The sequence below is a fragment of the Pocillopora damicornis genome, chromosome 4, assembly GCF_964200805.1.
Source record: "Pocillopora damicornis chromosome 4, jaPocDami1.2, whole genome shotgun sequence".
NCBI classification, from domain to species: Eukaryota; Metazoa; Cnidaria; class Anthozoa; order Scleractinia; family Pocilloporidae; genus Pocillopora; species Pocillopora damicornis.
The window spans coordinates 2241189-2253886 of NC_142673.1; the positions used below are offsets into that span (position 1 = coordinate 2241189).

General features: G+C 37.4%; 1 protein-coding gene and 2 long non-coding RNA genes across 3 annotated transcripts; 1 reads left to right on the top strand and 2 right to left on the bottom strand.

Moving 5' to 3' along the window:
• Positions 1-1392: 1392 nt before the first annotated feature.
• LOC113681605 (apoptosis regulator R1) lies at positions 1393-8568 on the bottom strand. The gene is made up of 2 exons (XM_027198705.2): positions 6982-8568; positions 1393-2839 (listed from the first exon to the last, which is right to left on the bottom strand). Exons 1-2 carry the CDS (start codon positions 7438-7440, stop codon positions 2714-2716), a joined length of 585 nt encoding a protein of 194 aa, XP_027054506.2. The 5' UTR covers positions 7441-8568; the 3' UTR covers positions 1393-2713.
• Positions 8569-9708: 1140 nt separating this feature from the next.
• On the bottom strand, positions 9709-10257 carry LOC149046455 (uncharacterized). The gene is made up of 3 exons (XR_016185743.1): positions 10139-10257; positions 9895-9971; positions 9709-9804 (listed from the first exon to the last, which is right to left on the bottom strand). It is a non-coding gene; the product is annotated as an uncharacterized LOC149046455 (long non-coding RNA).
• Positions 10258-10713: 456 nt separating this feature from the next.
• On the top strand, positions 10714-11600 carry LOC113681607 (uncharacterized). Its single transcript, XR_003447207.2, has 2 exons — positions 10714-10800; positions 11032-11600. It is a non-coding gene; the product is annotated as an uncharacterized LOC113681607 (long non-coding RNA).
• Positions 11601-12698: the final 1098 nt, after the last annotated feature.

The following is a 12698-nucleotide window of genomic DNA, read 5'->3' on the forward strand; positions in this document are numbered from 1 at the left end:
ATGAAAGAGGTGGACTTTTATCATTGCCAACTTTTAAACTCTCCAAGAAAAACCACACTCTTTACTGCGGGATTAGAGAGCAAGTTCTGCTCCTTCTGCCGTTTGGCACAAAAAATGAATCAGGCTTAGAACTGCTATTTCACAGAAATGTTAGTTATTGAATGAGGAGGTTGCTTTACTGCTTTTAAAGGATACCTTCTACTTGAAATATATCAAAAACGCGAAAAAATGTACGCGCCAAATAGTTGCAAGATCATGATTAGACTGGATGATATAAAATGTTTTTCACAATACTTTTTGACTTACAAATTCTTGATTCCAAAAGTGATTTCAATCTACCCTCTCAATTCAATTAAATGCGGCTAGTGACAACCAAAAAGCTCGTTCGCGTATGTGCTCTGTGTCCGCGTCGAACGTTTAAGGCAATTATTGCCCTGTTAAACGAACCGTTTAAGTTAAATAAAGTTCTTTGTAGACAGAACATGCGTACGATCAAACAAGTTTTTATTGCTGTTCCAGCTCAATTGGCTTTTAAGACAGTCACGTTTCTTGCTTGTAGCGGTTTTCCGTCGGGTTTGTTTTCTTTAAAGTAAGGAAGTAATCTACAAAACCACTAATGTGATAAACAAAGATACGCTGCAAATGGATCAACAGCCGATCACGCGATTTGGATATAACTTTAGCCTTGCGCACGAAGCGTGTGCACGATCTAAATTTTTGAGTGACTGTTTACAGGGACTCCACATCACGTGTAGTATGTCAGTCTAAGGCATCCATGCGAATGAACTTTCGATAAGGGAATGCAATGACCTATACTACAGATTGAACCTGCGACTCACCTATTCAAAGTGTTCAAAGAACGTATTATGACTGTATTTCCCATAACTCGAGACGAAATCTTGTCTACTCGCAGTTTCTTGACTCCGAGGAGCCATTTCAGTAAGATGAGTGCTGGCTGAAATCAGCTACACTAATCAGTCATTTAGCTTGCTGTAACAGTTTAAACTGTTCCACCCTATTTGTTTTACGAGAATCTTTTCTCTTCTTCTTGATGTAGGAAAAAAGCATTGGCAATGAAACATTAAAGACTGTTCCAAAGTCACTCAACACATTCTTTTACTTTGCTCGAAAGCCTACATCATTAAAAACGTTTGCACTCATCAAGAATGGGTAAAACTTCAGTTGCTTCTGATAACAGCGGTTTGGCCAGTCGTGATAAGTCAGATAAGTTTTGAGATGTAAATGGGATTAGATTAGTCAAGATAAAAGAAATTTCTCGCGGATTGGCTCATCGTATCTGCTTTGCGAGCGTGGTGACCTATTTTGTTGCTGTTGCGGCATTTTTCAAAGTAGTGATTGGTTGGAAACACTCAGGGAAAGTCTAGAACAATGTATATCGACAACTTTTATTTCTAAGGAATCACCTTTAAGCAGCTTTATCGGCTTTATAGGGCATTCATCAATTGAGTGTCAAAAGTGAGTGTTTACTTGCTTTATGATTGGTCCAGAAAACTCGCGCCGTTTTCTTAACCAATCAGTTACAAAATTTAAACCAATCACGTCTTGGTCGCCAGCGTTTCCCGCGCTTTGACCAGTTTGGTTATTACTTTGATTTCTCAGTGGTCCCGTTAAGGGGCATTTTTCTTTCTTTCTTTTGATTGGCTGTTGAGATTACTTCGGCATTTTTATAACGACACTCAATCGAAAAGCGCTCTATGCGCACAAAGATACATCAGACTCGCAAAAAAAAAAAAACCATAAATTAGCATGGAATGGAATTCCTTCATTAAATAATAGGTACGTATATGTCAGCCCTTAAATATTAGTGAATTTTATCCTACATGAAATATGACTGGCTATATATCTAACATTTCTGTATTTAGTCATGGCTACAAAATTATGGAGGAATTTAGTATATAAACAAAAACTATGGCGGTACCGGACCTTGCCTACTAAAACCTCGATTTTAAGAATCTTTTATGATAAATATATCACTATCAACGGAAACTGGGAGGAAATGTCTTTATACACTTTTAAATCAGACCGTTTGGTCCAAACTTTACGTGAACTAAGTTGCAATTGGATATCATGGTTTCTTATATTCTAGAAAAACTGTAATTTTCTTTTACGAAGCATGTGAGTCAGCGTAGAAATGAATTAATACACGTTGTTCTATATAAAATGAATCGTAACAAAGATGTTTTGGTAAAAATAGTTGTCCTAAATGCCAGCATCAGATACTCGCATAAAACTCAATTCCACTAGAGGCAGTTTCGTATTATCTCCTTAGCACAGTGTGAGCGAAATGTATTTTTCTTAAAAACTTCGTCTTTTACACCGGCTGCGTGAGAGCCCTGGCTAGCTCTGTTGGTATTGGGGGCTCATGAGTGTGCGAAATCACTCTGTCTAGAAAAAAGCAATAATTTATGATAAAAAACAAATAACCTTGGTATCCCCCTTTAATGTTGACTAGGCGCTTTTTTAGGACTTCCTTGCTGGAAAATACTTCCTACTTCCCCAAAGGTTTGCAGTAAGCGGCTCTTTCAACTGAGGAATGCAGTTTTAAGAGCGCGTATTCAAGCGAAAATGATATTTTTTGTATAACCGTTCATTGTTTTATGAAAACGAGGGAACGGAATTCAGAAGACAAATCTCTCAACTCTTCCTATGTACTGTCTTTCGATAGCTACCGATGTTTGATGTGGAATTCAAGTCAACTTGACTGTTGATAGACTAATGTCGCCAGTGCGCCGAACCCCACCGCAGCCAGACACAGTTTTTTCCACCACGACCTGTCTCTTTCGTCGTATGCCTCGCTAAAGATCTGGTTAAACGCCTCCTGTTTGGAAAAATATTGAAAAATTAACAGATTCGTTAAGACTTCGAGTTGCTTTCAGTAGTCTCAAAGCACTTGGCAAATTTTTCACAACCAAAACTCTGAGAGTGTGGGTCAGAGAGTATTCTGCGCGTGGACAATTTATTTTTGGTTACATTTAACTTGAATCAGTTTTGAGTTTGTAAGGTTTGGCGTCTATTTCTAATTGCTTCTAGCTATTTTTTAAAATTACTTTTGTTATTATTAATTGTGAATAGGTCACTCGTTTTCATTTATCTTTTCCCTTTTTTAAGATGATGATGATTCTTATAAAGCTATAATGTCAAAAATACTATTTTTCTTTAGCAAGAATATTTGTTTAGGATTTGGATTGAAGTTTTATTATCATCATTATTGTGTTTTTCCTTTAGTTGTTTCGGGTAATAGCCAGTTTCAAAATGGTGGCTAGCCCAATTTGAAAACAAGAGACTCCTTGGGTCAAGGCTTAGCTTCGCCGTAATCACGAGTATTTCTCATCAGAAAGGAATATATTATTGTGTCCAAAAATAATTCAACCTTGGCCTTAGTTTACGTCACAAAAGATGATTCTGTGTTTTGGTTTTGTGGGTTAACCAAATTTTGGCCAAGTTACAAAGGGATTGCGAAATCCATGTCATGGCTTTGTTTCACGTTTTATCATTTCAACCACAGGAACTGTGTCATCAACCTTTTTTTCTTTAAATTTTACTGAATTTAACGAAAACACTATCCTTTAATCAGGAGAGTTCACTATGTTTCATTTTTTCTACCGGAGTCTACTTATAAAAATATAAAGTATATACGTAACAGTTAACAAAGCATCACAGGACGTTTTTCTGAGGCCACTTAATAATTTATTAGCGTAGAATCAATCGATTTCTATGCGTTATCAATTCTTAACTCGCAAATTACATGGTTCTGGTCAGTTTTTAAAGAAATTTAGATCTTAGTCATAAGATACTCAGTGTCCAATAGTTTTGGAAATCTAGGATGAAAGAAAGTTATCGTGCTCGCGGTTTTGTTGGGTGGCGTCCAAAGAACTAAGATGATTTTCTCCGGCAAACTAATCATAGGATCAATACCTTCCCACCCCTTGTTGTTTTCTTGTATTCATTGTATTTCATTGTATTTCTTGTATTCATTCTAGTTCTCAGGGGGGCGGGGAGGGGAGGGTGGAAGGCGGGTGAAGGGCGTTATAAACATGAATTCCCTCTCGCTTAAACACAGCTTGATAATCCCGTCTAGGGCTTAATCCTGAGTCCCCCGTTTCGGAGTCCAGTCCGGTACAACTTGTAGAAACTAGTCGACTAATTTCGCTGCTTGACAACCATTTTACGGCAAAGTAAAATCCGTCGAATATCTTTTGAAAATGCGCCAAAACTGATGTTAGATTCAGAATGTAAATTGTGAGTTCAATTCAAACATTTGTCAAATTGGGTTGGTACATCCTACAACGAAAACTAATATATTCATTAGCATTAGTTGTAATTATCAATCCTCGTTAGTTTTTAGTTTTTATGTATTTTTGGGACGTGCTGGGGGGTGTCGAACATATCCACACCCTGTTGATCCTTCTATCAAAGATTTCGTTCAATTTCTTTTTTTTTCTTCTTTTTTTTTGCACAATCAGCAAATTTTTGTGTTGCAATACATTTTGAATATTTTGTTAAGTAATTTATTCTTAGTTCAAGGTCATTTTACACTACAAGAAATGTTTTATCTGTATAAAACACTTATTTCACTTATTCAATCGCTGAGGCGTGCCTTATATCATATCCAATGTGTTGTTTTGTGGACAGGAGGGTGGATATCATTTTCGTGATACTGCGTGTTAAACTACACCGCGTTAATAAATTCTTCGTCAATGGTTATCGCATATTAGATGCACGTAACAGCTCACGGAATGACTCATGACTGTGAAGTAGGCACGAAAACGCCAGTCAATATTTACACAGATTGGCTCACCCGTGAGACAATTTTAACGTTTTAACTGGCTAAGTTTTAGTCTGTAGTGTCTTTGAAAATAGTTTTTATTTACTAAACGAATAGTGCCAATATCAGATTTCTTAATAGGATCCAGTCATGATTCTTAAATACACGTTTCGCCTTGAACAATAGGTCGATAATCTCTAAATAGGAAATTTTCATTGGTCTTTAGAACGAAACTGAAGAAGATTCATGGAAGACATTCACGCACCCGATCGAGTAAACCGAGTTTAGGCTAAATCTTAACAAAATGGATGGGGAAAATGATAGATAAGGCCGAAGATGTGCAGTTTTATATAGTGAATATATGATTAAAATAACAATAGAAAGGAAACGAAAAAAAATCCTCACTCGTGAGCGGGTGGTCTCAAAAAGAGAAAATTACGAAATCCTGCTTGTCCAATTTCTTTTTAATTGCATACATTAGTTTTGTTGCGTGTGTCTTGCCTACCCTCTGTACACTTGATAGCCAGGCCATTTTCGTTTACTAACAAACGGAAGGTGTGGTTATCTTAAGGTTGTAAGTGTTCTATCAATCAATGATTGATTTTTATGCATATGCAAACGCACATTGCAAAATTTAAGCACTAAACCGTGTTTAAAAATTTACATTTTGGTTTTTAACCCGCACTCGGTATTAATTTTGCTGCCATAAAATAATTAATCGCGCGAATTTCGTCCAAAATTGACTCCGACCTGCTGGTAACTTAGCAACGGTCTTCGGGATCCGCTATTACACACTGGGACGAAATTTTTGCATATAAGCTAAGTCATTCAAAAATTGGAGATGAGTTGTACCTTACATAGTTCCATATGTGCTTCTCTCAAAAAAGCCTCGGTAAAGCGACTAATTGGACATTTTTTCGGTGTTCAAAGTACTCTTGGCTACCATGAATTAAATAGGTAGCTGTCAGCAAATGCAAATGTTTCATATTTGCCATTGTTTGGGCCTCTGCAGGTCAGAGGACGTCCACTATGACATTGCACATAAACACTGTTGAATCACCATTGGTAAAACTGGCATATTTTAGCCGATAGTTCAGATCTTATCGCACGCAAAAATGCCTATCGATTTTAATTCTTCCCAAATAAATAATTTTGGAAGTTGGCTTGCTTAATTTTTATGAACTAGGACACTTTGAATAATTCTCGAACGTAATGAAAATTTCATGTCAAGAAATAGCCTTTAGTAATGAATATTGCGCAATATGCGCGACGACTTCGGACGATGGCGAGCGCCTAAAAAAAAGGCCAGACAATATTGTAGCTGGTGGAGTTTCACTGTCACCTGAGGCTATCTGCAGTGGCTTAAAATTTATTCATAACTGCATTCTCCTTTTGAATAAGAATTATCTTAATAAGCTTTGATATCACTTGTCAGCTCTGTATGGGGTTCATTCGAAAATCTATTTTTATAAATTCATCTCCAGAAGTTCTTTGGTTGTGTGGCCAGCTTTTCAGGTTTAAATCCCGTTTTTCTTTGGCATGAACCGATACAACGCGTTCTCGTGTTTTATTTCTGCAGCACAAAAGTTGTATTTCCAAATTCGCAAATTCTAAGCAGTCTCGGCCTAAAAGGTGATCGATTTCTTTTCTTTCTGCTAACCACTTTGGGATGAATTTGCATTTTGCATTGTGGAGTATGATCGTTTCAGAATCAATATTGCAGGTATGATTGTAAGCGTAATATGGAAACAGGAAGTCTTAGAGGACTAGAGGGGGATGCTTTAGTAAAAATTCTATAGTACGATACTTCGACTTAGAATGGCAAAACGGTAGAAGATGCTAGAACAGAAGTAAATCAGAAATTTCTGCAAAGGGATGAAATTCTGATAGAAGCAGGTAAACGTGAATTTTTCGTCCTCATTTCAGAGTTTGAAAGGATTTGGAAAGTCGTTTGATTGATGACTTAAATATTCTTTCGACGCACAAGTTCCATAGCCGATGAAACCTTGTTAACGTTAAAAGAGCTACAATTCTAAAAGTGAGGAAAATAAATTTGCAAGGACGTTACTAGGGCTGTTAGATTGTACTATGAAAAATTCATAAATTGGTCAGCACAGTTTTCTAAATGTTTAATATTCTGCTAAAGATAGCAGGTTATCGCGTCTGTGAGGTGTAGTCTGTTAACAGTAACTTACCCAGCCACCATTTGATCGAATCCAGCCCGATAGACTTGAAATATAATTTCCAACCCAGTCAGCTATATCATCTGCTTCCTTCTCGAGTCTGTTTCTAAAACAGTATTGGGCTAGTTTCGCTCCAAACGCAAAAATCGCCACAATTCTGCCCCAGTTCACTCCATCGCGGAAAACTTCGTCAGCAACTTGCACAAATTTTGTATGTGCAGAACCAGTAAGTATGTTAAGCCTTCCACACATGTTGGCGAGCACTGCAGGATGACGATCCTCAAGTTCATCTGACAGCCTTCTCAAAATTGCAGCAGTGCGACTCGGAGGAGGGTTTCCCTTTCCAGTGCGATACTCAACGAGGTCTTTGGCTAGGGCCTTAGCTTCTTGACAAACTCTTTGCATTTCGTCGCTGTTTGAATCTTGAAGCTGCGCGAGTCTGGTTTTCTGCAAACAATCCATATCTTTCATGCTTAGTCTGTTTATTACACCACTGTACCCTTGATCGCAGTCGGAGGAATTTAGACGTCCTGTTCGTTGAAGTTTCGTTTCCTCTCAATTTGACGCTGGTTGCAATTTGTTTTGATAATTATGGCTCGCGAGGTAAACCCTTCAATTGCCACCTGTTACGTACGCTGAACTGGTTTCCTTGAATTATGACTGGTTCATTCCACGTAATACATTCACACGATTGGTCGAGAAGTGTGAATCAATTTTTTTGTGGGCAGTTAATTCATATTAAAATGCGCTGATGAGGAAAATTAATTCACTCGGTTCCAATTTAATTTTTGACTGAAATTGCGTAGGACGACGCGCTTTTCTATTGGGTAAGAAGTGTAAATTGTGCAAATTCTTTCACTAAAATTGATCACTTTTTCATGCTTTTCGTGCGATGATTGATACATGAAGTTAGCTTTTCTCGGCAGCTTTCTTCTTTTTGGCATAACCCTGGACAGGTTCATTCTGCGTGCAGTGCTAGTTTTAGGTTCCTTTTTGCCTCTTTGTTTTTTATTTATAAATTTAAATGAGAACCCGCGGTATCCTCTTTCATCTACCTACGGCTAAACTCTCTCACGTACTGTATCGGACGAAATTCGTGCGTTATCACGCAAACCGTGAATTTTTGTTTGCGTTAAGGGTGACGTGGACGTCAAACAAGCAGATTTTAGATTTTTGTTTATTAAACAAACATTTTAAAAGCACTCTTTCTGAGGTAACCAAAACACGAAAATATTGCGTTGAACATCAGCGTTAAAAATTGATTCGACAACGTTGTAAGCTTTTCTTTTTATAAATCAGTGTTATAAACCAGCAAGTTCTGAACAACTGATAAATTTAGTGGCCAACTCTTCAACTTCACTTAATTTCAGTTGTTTTAAGGACAATTGTATTATCAGTTTGTGTAGCTGAGCGCTTACTTCCAAATTGATGTGATAAAAAACGAACGTTTTAGTGAAGCAATTTTTGTAGCTGAGCGCTTACTTCCAAATTGATGTGATAAAAATGAACGTTTTAGTGAAGCAATTTTTGTAGCTGAACGCTTACTTCCGAATTGATGTGATTAAAATGAACGTTACATGCAATATGCTAATCATAATTGCCAACTTTATTTGATTTCCGAGTGCAAAAAAACGTTCGTTTAGTGACTACGACAAAAGATGTGTTTTAAACGTGCCTGTAACTTTCAGCTTTTCTAGATACTTCACTTTGGACAAAATTTTTTTTGGCACGACTCAATTTTTGACTGCAACATGCATTCAAGGCTCCCATTTATTAATATTTATGCTGCGCCTCTTGCACGAAAATAAGTATATACTTGAATCGGGGTATATCACGAGCATGCTGTAAAATTCAGCCGGCTTACTGTCAGTCTTAACAGAAATTATATCATTTGTTTCTGTACATTGAATTTGCAATCCTTAGCTCTACATGATAAGGTGACTAATCAGTGAGAGCTTGGTTGAATGGCAGCGACTGCCATGCATGCAAAGATAAAATAATCCGTCCCAGGAAATGATACGCGACGAGAGTTTTAAGCAACAATTTCGAACTGAAAATGTTAATATATTCTTTTTTACCAAGGCTAGTTATTATAGTGATCATTTTTGGTGATCGAATTAACACCGACCGCAGTCAGCTTTATGATGGATTAAATCCACGATCAGAACGGGGAAACTCGAAAAGCAAACATAATTTCGCTCTACGGTAAGTTATCAAATAAATCTAACAGAAAAATCAATCACTATCTCCTGTTTGTAACGAATGCAGATATACTTCCATTGATCGAGCCAGATGGGAAGAGTTCAAAGTGGTTTGAGATGTTGCACGCATCATTCGCGCACTTCTGAAGGTAGTCGATCATTTGCGCGAAAAAAAAACGGAGTCGGCGAGATTGTTTCGAGCGCAAACTCGTACTTAAGGAGTCTCTCGTGTAAAATATACTTGCCCCTAAAAACGTCCTTTTCAACAGAAATAATTTTTACCATTTTTTTCCGAGGACAGTACACGAAACGACTGCCTGTAGTATGGTCGTGAAAGCAAAGGACAAGCTTAGTTGAATGTGCTTATCAAACGCGTAAGCGGTTTTCTTTGCATTTCAATTCTGTTTTTGGAGAGGGATAGATTATTCTGTGATCGAAAAACTTGTTGGAAGGTCTTATTGTCGAGTATTCTTTTTATGTGCTTAACACTATAGTCCCTACGTGTGACTAGCATATAATTTCTCTTTACAGTATCACCCCTGAATCCGACATGAAGGTTATGAGAATAAAGGAAATGATCACCAACCAAAGGTGCTCTTGATTATTCAATGAACAAATTCTCCCAGCCGGCAACCTAGGAAAAGTATAGAGAACTGTATGGAGAATGTGCATATTGATGATTGGGTTTAAAGACTTTATTGGATGCGATGCGAATGTTTCTTACCAAATTACAAAAGCTCATAAAGATTGAAAAGTCAGCACTTTTTCCTCAGAATTCTTGAAAACTATAGCGGCTGATTACTAGAGACAAAAAAAGAGAGAGTCACGTAAAACCATTTTCCCTGATTGACAAATAAATGAAAATAGAAGACTGTTGTTTCAAAATTCTAACAAAGTTATTTTTATCCATATTTGTCGAATTCTAATTATAACGCGCTGAATTGAATTTGCTGACCAAGTCCGCTTACCTGTTTGGTCCCGATTCTTTCGGTTTCTATATTCTTAATAAAAAATAAATTGATCTGACCCTCTCATTCTTCATTGTAGTGATAATTGTAATGTGTCGTTCTTGTAATAAATAAATAAACGAATTGCACCACGCCAGCGTCACGTCACACATTTCAATGCCTCAAGCCATGCACTTTACAATCCTTATTTTTGTTTACTTTGTTATGTTTCGCCTTTAACACAAGGTAATCCGGAGGCACCTCATTTGTTTGGTTCAAAGACTGTCCTCATTGAAATTTTCATAAAATTTAAGTACTTGTTTTTTTCTGCATGACTTACTATCATCGTCATACTATAAAAATGTATTACTTTCCGAGAAACGCTAAACTTCCCGTCCTTGATTTTAAAAAGGGGTTTGACTACTAACAGCCAATCAGAAGACGGCCTGACTCCGTAGGCCAATCATTTTCGTGCTCTGGTTTGATGGGTTTTTCCTTAACCTTAGATTACCTCATTACAAAGGTTGCCAAGTGCGTCAAATAATGATGTAATTATCACGGAAATCCTTATAAACGCACGTATTAAGTTCCGTTTCAGAAGTATACTACATTGGACAAGAGTAACAGATTTTTTAATTGTAAGTGAACGAGGCTGCGGTTTAGTGTGAAGAGGTTTCTTTCAGGTAAGTCGAATCGCTTCGCGAGAAGTGCTATGGTCCCTTATATAAATTAGCGTGTACTGAAATCTTTCAGTTTTCGAACTGTGATATTTCGTCATCGCGAAATCGTCTCAATGTGTACCAACTGCAGTGAACCTTCCTCTTTCTGTGGGCGTTAGAGATCATATTAGTTTGGATTTGTCGGGTTTGCAACACCGGGTGATGATTAAAATTGTTCTTGTATTTATCGTACAGATTATATGGGGTTCCAGTTCTTCAAACGATCTACTAGCCGTACAAACCAGCCCCCAACTAGACGGCGATCTTTTAGCTTCCGCCGAAGTCGTCAGTCAGGGGACGAGAGAAACTCGCAGAGTAGAAACACCTCGACCACTCAGCGCCATGTTGGCGAGTGTTGCGCTGAGTTGCGAAGTTCAAGAGATATAGGAAGATGTTTGCGAGCGATCGGGGACAATCTTAACAACAGCACGTTGAGTCTTCACTCGGCAACGTAACCCAGTTAAATTACCTGTTTGGAAATTGAATCAGAGGAAGACGTCGGATATAGTATTTGCCAGCGAACGAGATTTCATGAAAGAATTGTTTAAACTGTAGAATGAAGAACAGCGAAGAGAGAACACTGAGGAACTTTCGTGTTGAAAGAGAATTTCCGCTTTTACTTGATTATGAGCAGTGTGATCTACTGTGTTTGACAATCTCTATTCACTGCGTCAAGATAACAGAGACTTAGTAAATGTGTTATTTATTCTAGTTATAGCGACATACGTGTGTTGAAATAAATCTGACGACGTTTTCGCCTCTGAGTACGTCTGTTTCTTAGCGAACGCGCATTTCCGATTCCTTTGGATTGCGTGACGGAAGTGGTGAACCGTTAGGTGATGACATCTGTAAGTCAAAATGTTCTCAAATTGAGAAAGTTTTGTTATATCGCACTAAAATAACCAACGAGCATCCCCTCGACCCACAGGCCTACCAGAAATTTGTATAGGTAATCGCATGATTTCGAGTGCAATTTGGAATAAATAAGCACGAGTAAATTTTTTTAGAGACTAACACAAAAAAAAGACTCGCGAGCCCGTAGGGCGAGTGCAATTTGTGGTCTTTTACAAAATTAAACTTTCCTTGCACTGAATTAACCCTCTTCTGTACTAAATTAACTCCCTTCTGCACCGAATTACCTGAAAACTGCATTTATTTATGTTAACCAATCAGAATTGAGTAATTTATCCATGTATATTAATAGTTAATAAATTTAAATGATTTGCTCATAAATATTTGACCTCCCTCTTTAAAATATTTCACTGTCACATTTCTATCGCAGTCTATGAAAAGTATCTTTTCCCAGTCTCTTTAGAAGTTACGCTGCATAACAGTTTAAATGTCATCACAAATTGTAACAACCTGTGAGACACCAGGGAGGAGAGGCTTGCTACAGAGCCCCAAATTTTTAAGGGGTGCATACACGATCTGGTAAGTCCTTCATTCTTGAACTAAAAAAATAATAAAACAATGACAGTAATTTGGAGTGAATTGGTCTTATCCTTTACGCATGATGGAATAAATTGCACAGATTCTGGAGACCAAATGATAATCCCAGTGATTAGACTGGGAAAAAAAAAAACCTAACAGTCTTTTAGTTCACATGAAATAACTATGGAGTACAGAAACTAGTTACACGTACAGCATAACAATGGCTTTTTACTGAGTGAGTGATAACCCTTTCATTCGCAAGATCTCACAAGCAATTCTTCTTACTATCTGCAATATAGTTCTCACAATGTTGATATGGAGAATTTGGTCATTGGATCAACTAACATCATCCCCTTACTAATATTTTTGTTCATTCTCATCACTTGTCTGCTTGATATTCTTTTCATATTGTAAAGGGAACTTCTGTCTTA